General features: G+C 36.2%; 1 protein-coding gene across 7 annotated transcripts in view; it reads left to right on the top strand.

Moving 5' to 3' along the window:
- The window catches only part of LOC150095089 (spectrin beta chain-like), a 577,773-nt gene that overhangs the window by 347,673 nt on the left and 207,953 nt on the right, over window positions 1–22,147 (top strand). For all 7 annotated transcript variants that reach the window (XM_090411296.1, XM_090411299.1, XM_090411298.1 and 4 more), the window contains exons 27-31: window positions 3,534–3,680; window positions 4,022–4,285; window positions 11,189–11,319; window positions 11,761–11,947; window positions 20,085–20,285. In XM_090411296.1, coding sequence (XP_090267422.1) covers window positions 3,534–3,680; window positions 4,022–4,285; window positions 11,189–11,319; window positions 11,761–11,947; window positions 20,085–20,285 — 930 coding nt within the window. The remainder of the gene's footprint in view (window positions 1–3,533; window positions 3,681–4,021; window positions 4,286–11,188; window positions 11,320–11,760; window positions 11,948–20,084; window positions 20,286–22,147) is intronic.

Genomic DNA, 22,147 nt, shown 5'->3' with positions numbered 1-22,147 from the left:
CTTATATACATGCAGAAAAATTACTATATCTACATTTGGCATATTATATAGCATCCTTTGGTGGTGAATTTTGAAACCACTTTTTTTTTTCTCAGATATTGCTTCCACATGACAGAATGTATTCCTGCAAAGTTTCACAGCATTTGGATTACTAGGTGTTGCTCCACAAGGCTTTAAACAGGAATACTTTAATTTTGATCACCCTGTATACAGGATATTTTCATTTTCTTTATCTATGCTTAGAACTGTATTGCGTGCCTTATAACCATGTCTTCCTCTAACATTTGTGGGGACTGGGAGAAGAATACAAAATGGAGGTCCACATATCATATGTTCAAATGTTATAAATCAACATAACAAACTGTTAAATAAAATATGATTAATGCAGTAATGTTGCATTGTCTGCATGATTTATTAGTTGAAAATTGCCTTCTTTAAATAGTACGCAATGGCAGTACTCACGAGGTCAACCACATGTGCATTGACTAGTGTGACTAGATGAGTGCCGCAAAAAATCAAGTGGCATTAATGGCATAGGCTTTTTAAAAATGATTTGATGCTGTTAGTGTAATATATATGCATGGCAGAGTGTAAGAGATGTGTTGGTGGGGGGGAGAATGAACAAGAGATGAGAGAAAGTATGGATTTGTAGAAAGTGTGATATATTAGACCACGAGATAATTAATGCGATGAAACAGATTGAAAAGATAAAAGATGGTATAAATGGAAATGAAATGAAAGCTAGTGAAACTGAGGAGTGAAAAACACAAGAATGTAGAAGCAAAAGTTAGTAATAAGGAAACGAAAGTAAGTATGAATGAGGAAAAACGGAAGAAAGGGGAAGTGACAGAGAGTGAAATTGTCAGAATGCAAGATTTGATTAAACAGTTATTGAAAATTAAAAATGAAATGAGGAATATGTATGCAGAGTGATATTAGACGCTTAGCAGAAACTAATGAAAGTATGCAAAAGAATAGATTGAAAGGGAAAAGAGGGGTAAAAGTGGTAATGAGTGATTCCAGGATAGCAGTGTACGGAGATTCCATAGTTAGAGGATTAATTAATGAGAGAGTCCCATAAGGTCTGCTATCCAGGAGGGAGAATGAGTAGGATAATTCAATCATTGGACATGAGGAAGAAACGAAACAAGCAAGAGAATTAGTGGTGGTTCAGGATACAAATGATCTAAGTGGACATAAGGAGCATGCGAGAGTGAATATCAGAAGGTTATTGAGAAGAATGAGAGAATAATGTAGTGGGAAAGGTTGTCAATGTGTTACGAAGGTATGACAATGATGAGTTGAGATGGAGGAAAATCATGAATGGTATGCTAGCCGTGCTGTGTGAGGAGAAAGGAGTACAAACCTTATAACTTAAACCTTATAACTCTAGACCCCCCCCCGATTATATGGACTCCCAAAAATACATAAACAAAATGTGCCATTACGTCCCATAGTGGATGGCATTGATTCCCCCACATATAAATTAGCCAAACATTTAGCCAAAACGCTCACACACTACACTGGCAACACACCATCACACACAAAAAACTCGGCCCACTTTAAAGCCAGTATAGAAAACCTCACACTCCAACACACTGACATAATGGTCAGTTTTGACGTCTCCTCCCTATTCACTAATGTCCCACTCAAAGAAACCTTTGAGCTCATCCAAGCCAAGTTTCCTCCCGATATCTCAGCCCTATTTCAGTTCACAATGAACTCAGGCTATTTCGTTTGGCAAGGAAAGTTCTACAAACAGATAGAGGGGACAGCCATGGGTTCACCACTTTCCCCACCCTTGGCCAATTTCTTTATGGAGACATTTGAAGAGAAAGCCTTAAACTCCGCCCCACAAAAACCCACTATTTGGCTTCGTTATGTGGATGATGTGTTTGCTATTTGGCCACATGGCTCAGATGCACTCCACTCCTTCCTAACACACTTAAACAACCAACATCCCAGAGTCCAGTTCACCTTAGAAAAAGAGGAAAACAACACCCTCCCCTTCCTAGACACTTTAATCACCCGCCAGCTTGATGGAACTTTGGTTTTCTCTGTTTACAGAAAACCCACCCACACTGGCAGATACATTCACCAGCAATCCCACCCACCCCCCTCACAACAATATGGGGTGATAAAAACACTATATAACAGGGAAAAATTAATCTGCTCAGATGACAAGGCCCTGACTATGGAACTAAACCACATCCTCAACACTTTCTTAGCCAATGGCTACAACCCCAAAAAAATCCAAAAAATACTAAAACCTATAAACCACAACCCCCCTCCCCCCCTCCACAATAAAGACTACACCAAGTCTATCACTATCCCCTACATCCAGGGCACCTCTGAAAAAATAACTAATATCCTCAAAAAATATGACCTTACTTCCTGTTACAGACCATATAAAAAGTTGGCATCCCTTATCCGCTCTACCAAAGACCAACCACTTCCCCTAGACCTACCTGGTGTATACCAGGTCCCTTGCAGCTGCAAATTGTCCTACTTTGGCCAAACAGGCAGAACAACAAATATCAGGATTTCAGAACACCAAGACTACATCCGATTTCACCAGTACAGCCGCTCTGGGCTGGCAGACCATGCCTTAGATACCCACCATAAAATTCGTTGGAAGAAGACAAAAATAATCCATCGCAGCAAGTTTAAATACGAAAGACTATTCAAAGAATCTTCAGCAGCTCTAAAAAACGTTCCTAACCTCAACAAATTTGGGTGCATGAAACTGCCCCAAATTTGGGAGACTTTCATTTTGAGAACTTCAGCCCAACTGCCAAGACTACCAAATTAGCCCGCAAGAGGGCACCATTAGGACTTTAGGAACAAAATTAGTTCTTATTTTCTTCCTCATTTGCTTTGTTAGTTCCTTAGTGCACATACCATATCTTTATGTTCCCGAAGATGGCAATGTGACATTGCCGAAATATAGAAGTGATTCATTAAAGTTATCTTTAATTAATTTACTTTATATGCGTTGTCAATTCCGTAAATTAATTACCAGTTAAGAAAGGAGTACAGTTTGTGGGTGTATGGCACGTGTTTGAGGGAAGAATGAAGTTATACAGGCGTGAATGGTTGCTTTTAAATGGCTTTGGAATGAGTGCACTGGTGACAGTGTTAGATGGAAGTACAGTGTGTGATGCATGCAAGAGATCAGAAATAAGAAATAAAGTGAAAAATCAGAAGAGTGGTATTGAAGAGACAGAAGTGCTTGGCAGTGGAAACAGTAATAGTATGAGAGATGATTTTTCAAAAAAATTATATTTTAAAAAAAAAAATACAGACTGGTGGTATTTTAAAAATTAAAATACTTCGAATGCAGTTTGCACTCAAAAACTTGAAACTAAAATACTTGAAGGCAGTTACAGTATGCCACCAGTGCTTGTGTTTGTTATACTATAATCATTAAAACATGGAAGAGTGAATGGATGCAAATTGAGTGGGATATTTTATTGCACAAATGTAATATTAAATACAAAATATTATTGTACTTTTTTTCTCCCCCTCTAAAGCTCTCCGAATGGATCCAAGAAAAGTATATCATCGCCCAAGATGAGACTTACAGAAGTGCCAAAACTGTTCATAGTAAATGGACTCGTCATCAGGCTTTCGAAGCAGAAGTGGCATCCAATAAGGATCGTCTCTTTCAAGTTGAACAGGTATAACTTTTTTTTTAAGTGTATAAGAGATTATTGTATGCTAAGTGTCTTTTTCAGTTTTAAAGTTTTATGTTAATGTATTTTTAAAATAAACTCTTGAATTCTAAATTGTACTTGAAAACTGTAAACAATCTTCACTCTTAAATTAGTGTTTCTTTAATTGTTATTAATTTTCTGATTTATCCTTGAAAAGCAAATATGAAAATTGAAGTAAATAAATTTTTTGAATGTTTTATGAATGTTCATGATTGTTAACTATAAGATATTATTTTATTCTGTTGTGTTGTAAAAGCAATGATATTTTAAAAAAAATTGCTTTTTTTTTTTTTGTCTTATTTCAGGCTGGTCGTGAACTAATAGCTGACAAGCCAGAAATTGCTAATTTAATTGAACCACAGCTCGGAGAACTAGAAGAGCAGTTTGAAGATCTAGAGAAAACCACTAAAGAAAAGGGTGAGAAGTTGTTTGATGCTAATAGACAAGTACTTTATGAACAAACTTGCGATGACATTGATACGTGGATTACAGATCTTGAAAATCAAGTGCTGACAGCCGAAACAGGACAAGATCTAACAAGTGTAAATCTGATCCTCCAAAAGCAGCAGGTAAGTCATAGCACATTTCAACACATTTTTGCAAAGAAAGTTGTTTCAATTTGAATCATAAAGTTGCAAGGATCCACTCTTTTCCTTCAGAATTTTATCTTGTAAACCACAAGATAAAATCTTGCCATCTCTAATATATTATTCCTTATTTTAGTTGTAAAATAAGACCTATCCAAACTCATAGTGTTATTTTTACACAAATCATTTCCTTTGTTCTAATATATTAGGGTAGGTCAAATCATATATATTGTAGAAATTTTATGATTTTACAGAGCTGGTAATATTTTATTAATGATACTTTTATGAACTATTCTTATTTTAAACAAGAAAAATATGTTTGAGTGATATAATCAGTTTTTTTTTTTTAAGATTGTGTGGAATCATCTATCATCACATGTGTGATGGTAGATGGTTTCTTATCCTCTCACCATCCAACTAATGTCAGGGTTCTACAAGGTTCTGTTCTCTCACCAACTCCTTCTATATATCAATGACTTACTTCAGTTGACTCCAACCCAATACAGTTTTGCAGATGACAGCACATTACACTCTTCCCTTTCATTTGATAAACCTTACTCTACACAACTCACCTCAACCTACAGAACATCAACCACTGTTGCTCTCAATTCTGATCTTCAAACCATCCTCCAATGGGGTTCACATAACCTCGTCAATTTTATTGATAGTAAAACCCAGTTCTGTCTTATTTCTCACAAAAGAGAACCATTTTATCCCAGTATTATTTTTGACAACACTGAAATTTCCAGACAAGATGAGATTTCTCTTCTAGGAATTACCCTGACATCAAGCCCCTCCTGGCATAAGCACATTACAACCATTGCATCCTCAGCTTCTAAAAAAACTGCATTTCTCTTTCACTCAAGATGTTACTTCACCCCTGAACAGCTATTAACCTTATGCAAATCACATATCCTCCCAGCTATTGAATACTCCTCTTACATTTGAGGTGGGACTCCTAAGAGTTCCCTCAAAATGGTTGACTCAATTCAGAGGAGAAAATTAGATTGATAAATGACCCATCTCTTACCAACTCACTCTGCCCATGTTTGCACAGACATTTGGTTTTTGCAACGTGTGTATTCTATAAATATTTCCATGGCAAATGTTCATCTGAAATAGCATTAATAATTTCCCCACTCAGTACAAATCTGTTGGAACACATGCAGCTACTGCTCAACATCCCTTCACAGTGCAGGGGATGTTGAGACAAAATGAAACTAATAGCTACATATACATTATAATAAACTTTCCTAAAACTATTCAAAAAGCTAAATTCCAATGTGATTTTAAATATAATTTTTTTAAATTGGAATTTAAACAGTATAATAGGGATATTTTAGCAGGCTATCTGAGAGCACATCTTGTTCTTGAATGGCCAGAGCTCCAAATTTTTGCCTTTGCTTATGTTGACCTTCTTCTGTGATGATTGAGGTCAACTGGAAACTTTATCCAGGTTCAAGACACTATAAATAGTGAGCTTTCGATAGATTTTTTTTGATTTCAGAGCATCTAGAAATCTTTATTTCCTGATGTGTATTCTCAAAAGGGTATACAGGATACCATGATAGTATTACACAATTATGTTTACATTTTTGTTTGTTTGCCATCAATTCTTCTTCTAATTTACTCTGTTATTTGTAATGTCTCCAATATTGTCATTTTGAATATTATATTTAGCATTCTAAGCTTCTACCAACTGTAGCAATCTACCTAGATCTTGTCATCAAACACCTATAAATTAAATATGCCAAGAAATTATATTTTTGTTTTATCCTTTATCCAAGTGTATGCAAACAAAGTTTGTGTGTGAAGTCACTTCATGACTGGGCTACTTGTATATAGAGGCTGATGACTTCACATCAGTTGCCTTAGTATCCCATAATGCAATGCACATATCCTTACAGACATGTATAATGCTATTTGGGAAAGGCTCCAGACTGGTTTCGACCTTTATTGAGGTCTCATCAGTGGGAGCTAGACCTAGAAGTGATACAAGACATCTTTTGACTGCTTGTATATGGAAATATGACTTCTGCATTACTTCAACGTTGGTATCACTTCAGGGTCTGGCTCCCACTGATGAGACCTCAATAAAGGTCGAAACCAGTCTGGGTAGTGGCCCTTCCCATATTCATAGCATTATATATGTGCATTGCATTATGGAATACTAAGGCAATTGATGTGAAGTCATCCGCCTCTGTATAGAAGTAGCCTAGTTGTGAAGTGACTTCATGCACAAACTTTAAATGTGTAGAAAGGCTTATGTTTTCATCATACATGTTGTTTAATTTTGACAGTATATATCAGAATACAGAATTATAAGTAAATAATTATTTATTAACTTATTGCTGATATTTCGTTGGTGTTATAACCAGCATCTTCAGAGCACAAAAACACAGTTTGTCACAGTACACGAGACTACAACAACATGCTGTAACAAAGGGACTAGTTTAACAAAATTGTAGCAACAACACAAAGACTCAAGTCCTTAACAGAAAGAGAGCAAGCAGGTACTAGTTATGTCTTAAGATGACTGTCTCCCAAATCTTAGGCAAATTTATACAGCCATATTTGTTGAGATTCGGAGTATGTTTTAAGGCTTCCGTTGCTTCTAAGAACAATCATTCTGACTTGTAAAAGCTTCTGTGCAGTACTTTTGTTTTCTTCCAGTTGATCCTGTGTGCAGGAGTATCCAAAGCATGGTATGCTAGGCCCGACTTGCCATAGTGATAGTGCCGGATGTATGTATCTTTTATGTTCACTGATGCGGATGTCCACAGTTCTTCCTGTTTGACCGTAGTAGGTTGATCACATGAGCAGGGTACTTCGTAGACTCCTGGATGTGATAAAGGAGGGATGCAGTCCTTGGGTGAATGGATGAGAGTTGCTAATTTGACACATGGTCTGAATACAGTGCGTAGTTGATGTTTATTGAGAATTCTAGATATCTTTTTCGATGTGCCTTTAATGTATGGGATGGTGACTGTTTTGTTGTAGTTCTCCGTGGTGGATAGTGGGAGGAGTTTCTTAGGAGCATTTAATATTCTGTTTATCTTATGGGGATTATAGCCATTGCCATTAACGCCACTCGCCTTGAGTTATCAAATTAAATTCAACCATCAACACGCTACGTGACCTACTATGTAATATTTTAAACACGGAATTATGGGAGATCCTAGACAACATCACCGATGCAATGGCTAGAAAAGAATTCATCATGGTCAAAAACCGGCACCAAAAAAAGTTTGAAAATCTCCAACAATGCAGTGCTACACAATGACTGCAATTACAACAAGATCGCGTCATTGTGAATTTATCATCGCTCACCTTAACCAAAGAAGTCATTAGTGCTTTAAGTTGGGGGCACAATTTTGCTGTTACTCCCAAACAAGTTCCAAAAGCTGAAATAATGGCATCCGTTGAGCGGGGAATATACGACCTGCCTCCAGCAATAGCCAGTAACATACTTTTAGATGTGGTAAACATTCTAATCAAGTCTAAGTCTCCCAAAAATAATATCCCTCATAAGAAAATCATTGCTCTAAAAGAGTTGCATAATAATAACCAGATTATCATAACAAAAGCAGACAAAGGGAACGCAACTGTGGTGATAGACACAACAGAATAGGAAAACAAAATACGCACTTTTATAAGATCAGTCAACATACAGAATTATAGATTGCAATCTCACCAACACACAAAAGAATAAGGTGTGTAAATTACTGAAAAAAGTCACTTCCTGGCCCAAAGAAATAGTAAACAAACTCAAGCCTTTCCATATTAAAAAAACCCAGGATATATGGAGCACCAAAAATTCACAAACACGATACACCCTTATGCCTATTGTAGATAGTATAAATAATCCCACATACAAACTTGGCTAGACATTTAGCCAGTTTGTATTTTTAGCCACAAGCTACTAGCCACTCTCACAAACAATTCTCCCTCCTTTGTCAAAAATTCTGCCCACCTAAAGAGTATTTTAGAACACCATACCTCAAAAAACTCAGACTTAATGGTGAGCTTTGATATCACCATACTATTCACAAATATACCACTAACTGAAACCCTTAATCTGCTAAAGTCACACTTTCCCCCTGATATATTCAAACTGTTTAAATTCACCATACATGCAGGATATTTCACATGGAAAGGGAAAATATACAAACAATTAGATGGGACAGCCATGAGCTCCCCCCATAGCCAACTTCTACATAGAACACCTGGAAAAACTAGCTATCAATACAGCCGCTCTCAAACCAACACTTTGGCTACGCTATGTTGGTGATGTGCTGCCTATTTGCCCACATGGCCCAGGCACATTTGGATACATTCTTAGCACATTTAAATAGCCAACATCCAAAAATCCACTTTACAGTGGAACTGGAAGCTAATAACTGTCTTCCCTTCCTGGATACACTAATCATACGTCTTCCAGATGGTTCCTTATCATTCTCAGTTTTTAGAAAACCCATACATACAGGGAGATATTTACACTAACAATCACACCATCACCCTTCTAAAACAGTACAGTATCTTAAAAATGCTAGCCCACAGAGCGAGAGCAATCTGTTCCAATGACAATGCTCTTGCTCTTGCTTCAGCAGCAATGCTCTTGCTGCTGAAGTAGCTCACTCATGCCACACTTTCTTGGCCAATGGCTATAATCCCCATAAGATAAATAAAATATTAAATGCTCCTAAGAAACCCCTCCCACTATCCACCACAGAGAACTGCAACAAAACAGTCACCATCCCATACATTAAAGGCATATCGGAAAAGATATCTAGAAGTCTCAATAAACATCAACTATGCACTATATTCAGAACATGTGTCAAATTAGCAACTCTCATCTGTTCACTCAAGGACAGCATCCCTCCTTTATCACATCCAGGAGTCTATGAAGTACCCTGCTCTTGTGATCAAGCCTACTATGGTCAAACAGGAAGAACTGTGGACATCCGCATCAGTGAACATAAAAGATACATCCGGCACTATCACTATGGTTAGTCGGGCCTAGCAGACTATGCTTTGGATACCCCTGCACAGAAGCTTTTACAAGTCAGAGAGATTGTTCTTAGAAGCAACGGAAGCCTTAAAACATACTCCAAATCTCAAAACATAACTAGTACCTGCTTGCTCTCTCTGTTTTTTTTTTTTAGGACTCTAGTCTTTGTGTTGTTGCTACAATTTTTTTTTTATATTAGATAGAGGGTGCCTAATTAGGACTTTGGTTAGTTTTTGTGTTGTTCTACAATTTTGTTAAACTAGTCCCTTTGTTATACCATGTTGTTGTAGTCTCACATACTGTGACAAACTGTATTTTTGTGCTCTGAAGATGCTGGTTATAACACCAGCGAAATATCAGCAATAAGTCAATAAATAATTATTTACTTGTAATTCTGTGTTTTGATATATACCGTTAAAATTAAACAACATATTCCAAACTTTGTTTGCTTACACTTGGATAAAGGATGAAACCAAGAATGTAATTTCTTGTCATCTTTAATATATAGTATATCCAAGTGGAAAAAACTTTCAATAGCAAACACCTGTTTTGTTTCATATTTCATCTTCCATTCTATTTAAATGACATTCACCTTAGATTAGCTTTGTTTGCACATTCTTAATGCTGATATCAAGTTCTACCCTAATATCTTCATTTTTGATATATGATTTTGCAATAGATATTGATGCCATCTCTTCACTCCCTTAATTTTCTCTGAACTTTCATTATGAAGATGTTTCATTTCCAACACAACTCTCATATCCTTAAAAAATTGTTTTAATACTGTAATTTTCAAACCAATACTTTTATATAGCTAATTCATTTTTTTTTTTGCTATTTTTTCTTTTATTCCACATAAATTTATTTACCTTACTCCTATTTACCTGTTCTGAAACAATACCATCTTTACTTATATTCTTTTATCTATCTCCAAACTTAATTTGCTTTCTTCTCTAAAAATTGTTAATAAATAAATAAAATATTTTATGTTTTATAGATCTAGATCTTTTATATATTCTATTTTACTTTTTTAGCTTCTTCAAAATTTTTCCATCATGTATACTTTGCATCCCATTGTTGCCTACTAAATTTCAGAACCTTATACATTCAAGTTCTGTAAGGCCACATATGCTTGATTCCTCATTGTTCCCTTCAATTTTGCAAAATCTGCAAACAGTTGCATATCTTCACTGAAACCTGCCTTGATATCATTAATATACATGTTAAACAACAACAAGCCTCAAAACAGATCCCTGCAGCACACATAAATTGCTGTCTACTCAAATCATTTTACATTTTCCTACCTTGGTAAGTGAAGGTAAACCTGCAAAAATTGTCAATTTATTTTTCTCTGAACTTTCATTATCAATGGTCTCTAGTCTTCAGTGAGATGCTTTATTTACAACAACTCTCATATCCTTAAAAAATTGTTTGAATGCTGTAATTTTCAAACCAATACTTTTATAGGGGAATAAATAATTATAAACAAGGATCAGACTTTTGTGAGTATCAATCAGCAGGCAGGTGAAGCTTCAAGTAATGAAATAAATTTTCTAAAACTTTTGTTTTTTCTAAGAATATTCCAGCATCAAATTTTTTTTACCATCTCAATAGCTTCCAATTCTTATTCTTTTATCTATCTATTGCACCAGGTATTTCATTTTTATTATTGCTGCTCATATGATTTTATATTTTTTTTCTGATCAGTTTTTTTTTGTCATTTGTATTGTCAAAAAACTTAAAAGTTATTCTTACATAATTATTTTTCCTGGGATCTCCTCTAACTGCATAAAAATAATGATTAAATAATGCTTCTGTGTATATTAGATATCTGTAGTTGTGTCATTTTAAAATAGTGTTTATCTCCTCATTAGTTGATTGAAACACAAATGGGAACCAAGGCTAAACAGGTAGCAGAACTTCAGAATCAAGCTGATTACCTACAAAAAATGGATCCTGAAAAGAGTGAAGATATTACAGTAAAGAAAACTTATGTTGAAGAAAGGTAATCTCTCTCTCACGCGTGCACACACACACACACACACACACACACACACACACACACACACACACACACACACACACACACACACACACACACACACACACACAGATATGACCTATTCTGACTTATTATGACAGAAAAGGAAATCAATATCATTTTCTGCAATTAAAATGATACCAGTAAAATTTTTTATTGAGAATAAATCCATTGCCATCTTAATGTTATTTTAATACACAGGTATTTATATTTAAAAGGTGGTTGTTTGTGTTTAAAATGACTATTTGTATTTAAAAATATGCACACGTACTTTGTATTGTCAAAAAATATAAAAATTATCTTTTCTGGGATCTCTTCTAACCGCATATGGCTAATGCTTACATTCTTTGATTATTACTAGCCTTGTTTTGATGTTAGTAAGTTTATTTTATTTTATTTTTCTAGGTTTACACGGTTGCAAGCACCTCTCTTAGAGCGTAAAGCCCAGTTGTTAAAGAAGAAAGAAGCATATCAGTTCCGTAGAGATGTAGAAGATGAAAAACTTTGGATAACAGAGAAGTTGCCTCTTGCCAATTCAACAGATTATGGCAATAGTCTTTTCAGTGTTCAGATGTTAAAAAAGAAAAATCAGGTAAGTCCTCAGAAAAATACACATATTTGAAGTGAAAAAAAGCAGCAATAAGTTAAGGGAAAAACTTTTAATTGTGACAGAAGTTATATGACTGCAGTCCATTTACTATAACCAGTTTAAACCTATTAGAAAAATTTACAATATTAATGTATTATATTATATCAGGAAGATAAAAAAAAACATTGCTGTGTTTCTCACTTTCTCACAGTTATTATTATTCATCTTATTTTTTATTATGTATCAGTGGCACAAGGTATAATGACAATGATACATAAATCTATGAAGAACAATATTGTATATTATAACTACTGGACTGAAAGACTACTAGAAATTAGCTCAAAACATTACGAGGTCACATAACAATAATCAGGGCATATGCACCAGAAGAGGGGGGAAGAAGAAGAAGAAGTAAAACCTTTTACAAAGAACTGCAGAAAGTCATAGATGAAACAAATAAAACAGACTATTTACTACTAGCAAGGGATTTAAATGCTGGAAAAGGAGAATTTGAATAGGCTTTTTACTTGGACAAAAGAGTGGGATTGTAATTTTAATATCAATAAGGTGAAGATGTTGCATTTTGGAATGCAGAAATATAAGGCTGGGTACTATATTGATGGTGCTGTACCTGCAGGAAGTGGATGAGATTAGAGATTTGGGAGTGATGGTTGACAGGAGACTGAAGTTTAGAGGGCATATTCTAGTGTTGCAAAGGTTGCACAACGTTGTGCTACTATGATAAGAAGTATTCTAACATGCATGCTAGGATAAGGAAGTGGTTGTGCCGCTGTATAAGGAACTGGTCAGACCACACTTGGACTATTGTGCTCAAATCTGGTCACCTGGTTTTCAATGTGATGTTGAGACATTGGAGAGGGTCCAGAGACGACTGACTAAGACAATGTCAGGACTTTGGAATGCTGGCTATGGAGAGAGGTTGAGGAAATGTGGATTGCAGAGTTTGGGGGATAGGAGGAGGAGCAGTGATATGATAGACACATTTAAGTTAGTGAGAGGATTATTATTATTATTACCCCAAGACCTCATGGAGTCAAAGACTCATCTGGGAGGTCCTTTTATCACACACACACACACACTCAGCTCATCATACCGTGCCTTGAACACATTCAAACTCCTTGCAGACACCTTCAGGCAAGGCATTCCATTTCAACTCTGCACGAAAAAACCTGCCTCTCACTCCCCCACTCACACCCTCTTTATACAGTTTCCAGGGATGACCTCTGGTTCTCTCCCACTATTTTCTGTAGAACCTCTCTAGCATTGATCCTATAACAACCCCTTAATAACTTGTAGGTCTCTATCATATCTCCCCTCTTCCTCCTGTCCACCAGACTCTGCATGTTGCATCTTCTCAATCTTTCCTCATACTCTAGATTCTAGAGGTCAGAAACTACCTTAGTCAATCACCTTTGGACCCTTTCCAACATCTCTTAATCCTTCTGAAAACCAGGTGACCAAATCTGGGCACAATAGTCTATGTGTGGCCTAATAAGCCTTATACAACGGAACAAGAATCTCCCTACTTCTACACGTCAGTGTCCTCCACATCATTCCCAGAATCCTTTGTGTTGTCTTCACAATTTTGGCTATGTGTCCCCTAAATTTCAGATCCTTATCCACTATCACCCCCAGATCTCTTATTTCTTCCACCTCTAACAATATATCCTCACCAAGCATAAATTCATCCCATTTTTGTTTTCCAAATTTTAAAACCTTACATTTTGCAACATTGAACTCACATTTCCATGCCCAATCACTCAGTTTATTCAAGTCTTCTTGTAAGGCCACAACATTTTCACTACTCTTCATGTTCATCCCAACTTTGCATCATCTGCAAACAACTGAATATCTCCATCCAAATCTTCACCTATATCGTTAATATACAAGTTAAACTGTAATGGCCCCAAAACAGACCCCTGAGGCACTCCACTAGGGACTTTCCTTTTCCTGCATATCGCACCCCCATACACAACTTGATACCTATCAAATAGCCAGTCTCCAATCCAATGCACTAATCTAATATCCAACCCCATATGCTCTAGTTTGACACTATCAATTTATCATGAGGTACTCTATCAAAAGCCTTTGCGAAATCCAAGTATATTACTGTGTATCCTTCTCCTCTGTCCAAGGAAGCAGTTACTTTATTGTAATAAGTAAGTAGATTACTAAAACATGACCTCCCTTTAGCAAAACCATGCTGTCCATCAAAGATAATACCATTGTTGTCAACCCAACTCTGGATCCTAGTTCTCACAAGCTTCTCCAACAACTTAACCACAACACCTGACACACAGATAGGCCTATAGTTTGATGCTTGAGTTCGATCACCTCCTTTATGAAGTGGCACAATCTTGCCCTCCTTCCACTCCTTAGAAAATTGACCAAGTGCAAGACTCGTATTAAAAAATATGTCAAGACAGGTGTCAACTCCCTGACACAGTCCTTCAGAATACATGCCGATATATTATCAAGTCACGCAGTCTTATTAACTAACTAGTTTACTCAACTCCCCATACACCTCTTGCTCACTTACAGTCAGTCTCTCCTCCTCCTCATCTACTGCTCTCAATCTCTCCGTGAATGCACGTTCACAAGATTGAATCACCTTTACGAATTGCCCATTAAGTATCTCCACCAGACATTCTGCAACAGCTATCTTTATACCATTTTCTCCTATCAATGTCATCCTTCCATAATTATTCTTTCTTTTGCTGGCTACATATCAAAAGAACTCCTTGGGATTTTTTTTGGCTTCATTAGCTAACTGCTGTTCATACCTCTCTTTAGCTACCCTCAACAACCAAGTCATCCTCCTTGCCTGATCTTTGTAGACCTTATGGAATAGGTTATTTCCACTTCTCTTATGCTGTCTCCACAATGCCCTCTTTTTCTGTATCACATGCTTAATCTCTTTATTCATCCATCTCACACCTGCCTTATTTAACCTTCTCACCCTTGGAATACACTTAGACATTGCATCTACTAGTTTTTGAAAATTCCTGAAGCTGCATTGATCTCTTTTCCAGCTAACTACTCTTTCCATGCTACACCTGCAAGCTGTCTCCTGAGCTCTTCATAATCACCCCCCCCCCCCTTGTAGTTCCACATATAACCTTTTCATTAATCACTTTGCCAGGTGATTACCTGACAACCACCCAGGAAATCACCTCATGGTCACTCTCACCAATTGGTGGATGATAACTATCTCAGACAGTATGTAACAGAATGCACCAATCGTTGCGTGTCCTCTGTTACATACTGTCTGAGGTAGTTATTCCTCAAAAACTCAAGAAACTAATTTTCTTTAATTCCAGTTGCTATCTCATCATTCCAGTCTATATTGCCATAATTAAAATCGCCCATTATGATCACCCTTTTCTTATTTGCTTGACTAATTTGATTATACAGTTCATTATCGCCACCATCCACATTACCTGCTCTATAACAACATCCAACCAAGTATTTGATTCCATTCATCTCTATCTCACACCATACTGCCTCAAAACCACTGGCACTATTTTCCTCTTGCATTTCTATTTTGCATGGACATAAAGCTTTCTCTATCATCAACAGCACTCTCCCTCCCTTTTTTACCCCTTCTATCCTCACAAAACACATCATACTCTTCCATCTCTATTCCTGTCAGGATGTCCTCGCTTATTCTAACAATTTTTGGGTGAACAGACTATGAATGCAACCATTTCATTTGCCTTGATTCTTACGCTTTCATTTGTATACAAACACAACAGCTCATTTCTGGATCTACAGCGAGTTCAACTGATACCACTCACTCGATGTGATCTCTCTATGCTCGACTAGGGCAATTTCTCTTTCTCCTTATTGATTTTAAAACCCTTTTCAATTCCAAGTGTTTCCTCTTGATTCCAGGTCATCTCATTTCTTTCCTGTCTACACATGCTCTCACTTCCTCTTGGAGCATCCACCTTTCTCATGCTGTGTACCGCTGTCCACCCTGAGCCTCCCCATTTCCCTGCTCCTCTTGCACACCCATTCTCTCATTTTCTATACTCATAGCACTCACTTCCTCATTCATAACCACCTCTTCAATCTCTCTCTCCTATCTTACTCTCCTGCTCTTCCACATCACTTCCTGCTTGATCTGATTCATTCTCTCTACTCACTTCTCTACCTTCCAGCAGCAGTCTCTCCAAGTGACTCACACCATAACCACTCAAATGCAGTCCATCGCTCCCATACAGCTCACTTCATCCCTCAAACTCATTCCACACATTAACAAACTGTATTCCCATCTCCTCACACATTTCAGCCTGCATATCATTCATAATCCTTGCTCTCCACCTCATCTCACCACAGTCATACCTAGGCAACATGCTGACTACCCTTCCTGTCACACTATTCTCTTTTATCCTTCTTAGCAGCCTCTTGGCATCCATTCTGACTTGCTCTTTGTCCTCTGTCAAATCATTCGTGCCGATTAAAACCATCAACTCCTTTTTTAAATAACGAAACCTGTGGCACGTTCATAATTAGAAGAAACACACGTATAAACCACAGTGAAAATTAATTAATTGTAAATATTTCATCCTAAGTATCTTAGGACATCATCAGTACAGTATTTAAACAAAAATTAGGAATAACATACAGTTAGGGTGCATGATTACAATAGAATCTCATGAAAACGTGCATAACGTGCTAAAGTAGTACCAAAAAAAAAAAAAAAAAGTTAATTATTTAACACAGTTTTGTATGATAATTTCCCATACTTTAGGAATAGTAAGAACGTTGTTGCGGTTTAGGTTAGTTCTGTGTAGTCTGTAATTTTCACTGTGGTTTATATGTTTGTTTTTCTAATTATCAACTCCTTTGCTCGATGTCCAATGCCTCAATCACTCTACTCAATTTACCACCTGGAAAACATACCTTGTGCATCCTATCATCCAGCACACCTTTAATAATGGAGTCACCATATGACACCACTCGCTCATCTTTTGTTAACTCTTTCGTGCCATCATGATTAGTTTTAATAGTTTTTACCCAAATTTTCTTAATTTCATTCTACATCCATTTCATCTCTTTCCTCATCCAATCCAATTCAACTTCCTAATCTCACATCACATTCTCTCTATCATTCATTCTTTCTAATTTTCTAACTCTTGACATTCTCTTCTCACTTCCACTCTCATTCATCCTTCTGTGCTTCTGTACTTTACGTCCAACACATGTCCGACTTTCGCTATCATTCATTCTTTCGATTTTTCCACTTTCGATTCCTGCATCACGCCATTTCCAGTTTCATTCGCTCCCTCAATTTCGTTTCCTTCCACCACTCTCTCCTCACTTTCGTCCTTATTAACATCTGTTAAAGTTTTTATACCACTCGTTTTCTTTTTTACTGATTTTTTAACATTCTTTCACCTCTCTTTCGAACGTGCACTCATTTTTCCTGTGACATTCTCGCTACTACTCGGATTTTATCAGATTAATCCAGAGGATTATAAAAAGAGTGGAAGGTGAAAGGGGAAGAACCAGAGGTCATTTCTGGAAGTTGTGTAAAAGTGTGTTGAAGAAGGGTGTGAGGAGTAGATTTTTTTTGTGGAGAATCATCAGTGAATGGAATGCATTACCAGAATGTGTTGTTAATGCAAGAAGTGTTAAGGATTTTAAGATTCTATATGATAAATATATTGTCAGTTGAATGAACCTCCCGTGATGAGTCTGTTGACTCCATGGAGGGTGTAATAATAATAATAACATAGGGAGATTTGGTGAAGATACATGTAATCAGAATGGACACAAACCGAACGATTTTGTTATTTATAATAATATGAGATAATTATATAATTATATAATATAATATAATTTGCAATAATATATTTAGTTGACTATATTATTGCAAATTTTAAATTAGCCAAGTCAATCCTACACGTAAGAGTATATCAAGTCTTTGAATTAAATTATGATCATTTTATGGTATTGGCAAAAATTCAATTTATAATATATAGTATTGATTTTCATCGATTTGTGTATCATTATCACTATATGCCACTGATGAACAAAAATAAGATGAATATTAATAACTTTGAGAAACACAGCGTTTTTTTTTTTTTTTTTTTTTTTTTTAATCTTCCTGATTAAAGCAACCTTCAATATTTATGAAGAAACCTTTGATAAAATTAATTGACAAAAGTTCTTTAAATGACTAAAAATAAAGTGGAAAATAACTATCAACCGAGTTACAAAATTCCTTCATTACAAGATCCTCATAATATACAACAATATCAGAAATGCACTGATTTAAAACAGAAACCATACATGAATCAAATGACATAGAAGAGGAATGGTAAAATATAAAACAAATCCTGACAAAAGCAGCAGCAGAAAGATTAGAAATAAAGAGTAAATAGAATAGAAAAAGAGGACCACAAAACTGGGACAAAGAAATAGAAAAGATAATAAAAACAAAAAAAGGGTTACCATAAATGGATCAGTTCCAACACCTTAGAAGCAAAAATAGAGTACAAAGGAAACAGTGCAATTGCAAAATGAGAAGTAAAGATAAAACACACAGAGAGAGAGAGAGAGAGAGAGAGAGAGAGATGAATGATTTTGTAACTGAACTAGAAAAGAATATAATTAAGCCACAACCAAAAACTTTTAACAAAATAAAAGACATGAACAAAGAAATTAAAAGGTAAAAATACAAAGTATAGATTTAGAAAAATGGGAAACTTATTTTCAATTTGCTCTCCAGCCAAAAGGCTGTGGGTTTGAATCCCGCTGTGAGCATGGATGTTTGTGATTGTCTGTGAAATTACTAGTGGTGGTGGGTGGGCGGTAGATGGCTTTGGTGTAGATGATATGGTAGTTGCAGTTCGTTGTAGTTGATGGATCGAGTGGTGGAGACTGAGAGCTGTGGAGTAGGTGCCCTCCTTTGATTAGTCTTTGGACTCCCTGGAGCAATCACGTAATAATAATATTTAAGCCATCCTTGGTACAAAAACACACCAGAATCAGGCAATATAATGTTCTGTCTAAACCTGCAGGCCGAGTGGTTAGCATATTCTGCTCTTCAGCCAAAAGGCTGCAGGTTCGAATCCTGCCATGGGCATGGATGCTTGTGATTGTCTGTAGAAATACCAGTGATGGTTGGCGATAGATGGCATTGGTGTAGTTGCAGTCAGTTGGTGATTGAATGGTGGAGACAGAGTTGTAGACCAGGTGCTCTCCCTCGATGAGTCCTTGGGCTCCCTGGAGGGAGTGTCATATAATAATAATATATGGAAGTGAAATATGGACCATAAAAAAGAAGAATGAAAAACACATTCAAACAGCAGAAATGAAATTTCTCAGAAAAATAGCTGGATGCACCAAGTGGAACCATAAAACAAATGAGGAAATTTTATAATCCCTGAATATAAATCCAATTAATGACTATATATAAACAAAAATAGTAAGAACACATAAATTGAATGACAATAGTAGACTGCAGAAAATACTATATGAATATAAAATACATGGAAAAAGAAGAATTGAAAGTCCAAGAAAGCAATGGCATGAGACTGGAACAGACCACTTGGCCTAAAATCACGATAGGAAGATCAGTGACACAAACTAGTGTCACATATGGGCAGCAGGAGTTAAGAGAGAGAAAAATCTGTTGATGGTATTTTTGAATGACTGGAAGTTGTAATCTGTGAGGAATACTTCATAAGGAAGGCAAATCCAGGGAACTAGGATTGATGGAATAAAGATTGTGGCAGATCTATGAGATGTTCCTTATGAAAATAGATTGAAAGTTTGTAGATTTCAAAACTAGCTGATAGGCAAAAAAAAAAGGGGATGTGATAGAAATATAAGTTATTAAAGAGTTTTATAGGATTGATACTGAAGACTTTTTTTTGTTTAGTACATGACAGGAAGGGAGAGAAAAATGAGTCACTCCTAAAAAGTGTATGAGTGTGGTTAGTAGGGGTATTAGGACTAGATTTTTAAGTTTGGAGGTGAAATGAGTTGCCAGAGGCAGGCAAACTCATTTTTAATGTTTTCTTGAATTTTGTTTAAAATTGTTTAGAAATATCTGCTTATATAAATGCAGTTTTAAGTTTAATGCTTTTTTTTTCTCTTTATCTAGTCTTTGCGCACAGAAATTGAAAATCATGAGCCAAGAATAATAAATGTATGTGAAAATGGGAAGAAACTTATTAGTGAAGGTCATGAAGACTCTGAAGAGTTCCAGAAACTGATTGATGAGCTTAGTAGTTTATGGAAAGAACTGAAGCAAGCCATTGAATTTAGGAATTCCAAATTAGATGAGTCTGAGAAAGCTCAACAGGTATATGCTTAATTTTTTAATTGTTCTGTCTGTATAATCTATGTTTGAAGTGTGAGTTATCCAACTGTGTTAATGAATTTAACATAACATAGTCAAAATTTTACTACATATTTATTTATTTAGCTTATGGCATAATAAAGACACATGACATCAAAATATATAAATACATATTTGTGCAGACAATAAAAATGAGACAAGTAATGCACATATACAAATATCAGGTAAAAAAGTCACTAAAATATTAAGTCTAGTTCAGCTAGCCCTTCAAGAGCTGAAGGATCTGCCTCAAAAAAGTCTCTCAGACTTATGCTGCAGTTCTCCAGTGTGCTGGATGGTTTGGTTATGGCCTCACAGTCACATTGGGGTGTAGGTGATCTTTCCCACTTGTGTAAGCTGTCTGTGCAAATACCATGTCCTGTGCATATCCTATTTAAGCTTTTCATAGATGACATGGAAGCTCAATCCCTTTTGGATTTTGCTTGGGAAGGATATACTCATTTAAGTCTGGTGGCAATTTTTCTTTCCAAGTTTCTAGCCATTTTGAATTAACGTTGAAATTGCTATTTACTAGTTCTTCAGCCAGTATTAGTGGAGGCCGTCGAGATTTAAGGCGATTTATACTTATATATGGGAGGTCTTCATGTATTGATAACATGGGATTGCTGTTTATTTTTTTGTACTCTTTTTACTAGAGCATTTTGTCTGCGCAGCTTTGGTGGTGCAATATCGCTCAAAGTTGGAATCCAGTAGAAGGGAGTGGATTTGACACAACCTGTTGTCCTCATTGCTGCATTTATTTGCATGTCAATTTTCTTGATATGAGGACTGTTTAGTCATACTGGTGAACAATATTCTGCTGCAGAGTGGACTAGACCCAATGTGGAGCATCACAGTGTAATAGCAGACAAACCCCATGTAGAACCACACAGTTTTTGTATGATGTTATTGTGGGTTCTGATCTTTAAAGAGATATTCTCCAGATCTCTTTTGAAAGATAGTGTTCTATCCAAGGTAACACCCAGATATTTAGAGAAATCTTGGTACTGCAGCTTTGTGTTGTTAAGGCTGACCTGAAGTTTCCTATTTGCCAATTTGGTGTTTAGGTGAAAAGAGCTAACCTCGATCTTATTGAGGTTTGGTGTTAGTCTCCATTTATGAAAGTATTCTTCAATGGTTCTAAGGTCATTTGTGAGAATATCTTCAGTTACTTCGATGTTCTTGTGTTGAGTGGCGAGGGCTATATCATCAGCACAGGCAAATTTTCTTGACCGACGGTAGTTGTTGATAAATCAGATATATATATAAGTTGAATAAGATTGGTGCTAATACTGAGCCCTGCGGGAGCCCATTGTTCAGCTTTACTACATCCATAAAAAATAAGAGTACTTAGAAGAAACTTAATTAATTAATACAACCATACTTGTTGAGGTTGGGAGAGTGTTTCACATCTGATGCTGATTCTAAGAATAGTCTCTCAGACCTATAACGACTTCTATGTAATATAGATTTTTTTTTTCCCCATCTGATTGAAGGAGTTTCGAGAACATGGTCTGCCAATCCTGACTTACAATACAGATGGTCTCAGATGTAATTTTTGTGTTCTTCAAGGTGGATGTTAACAGATCTACCAATCTGTCCAAAGTAGACCAAATTGCAGGCACAAGGAACTTTATACACTAAACGTTCTCTGCAAATATGATCTCCATACCACTTTCAAACCTTTCATTCAGCTAGCTACTTTCACATGTTCTAAAGATCGACTACATACATTTGACCATCCTGGAGTGTATAAAGTTCCTTGTGTCTGCAGTTTGGTTTGCTTTGGACAGACTGGTAGATTTGCTAACATATGCCCTTGAAAA

Source organism: Typopeltis vanoorti, chromosome 21 (genome assembly GCF_054136105.1).
Source record: "Typopeltis vanoorti isolate ZY-2024b chromosome 21, IOZ_Tvanoo_1.0, whole genome shotgun sequence".
NCBI classification, from domain to species: domain Eukaryota; kingdom Metazoa; phylum Arthropoda; class Arachnida; order Uropygi; family Thelyphonidae; genus Typopeltis; species Typopeltis vanoorti.
Note: the sequence above shows the minus strand (reverse complement) of the source record. Positions and strands in the feature narration are given on the sequence as shown.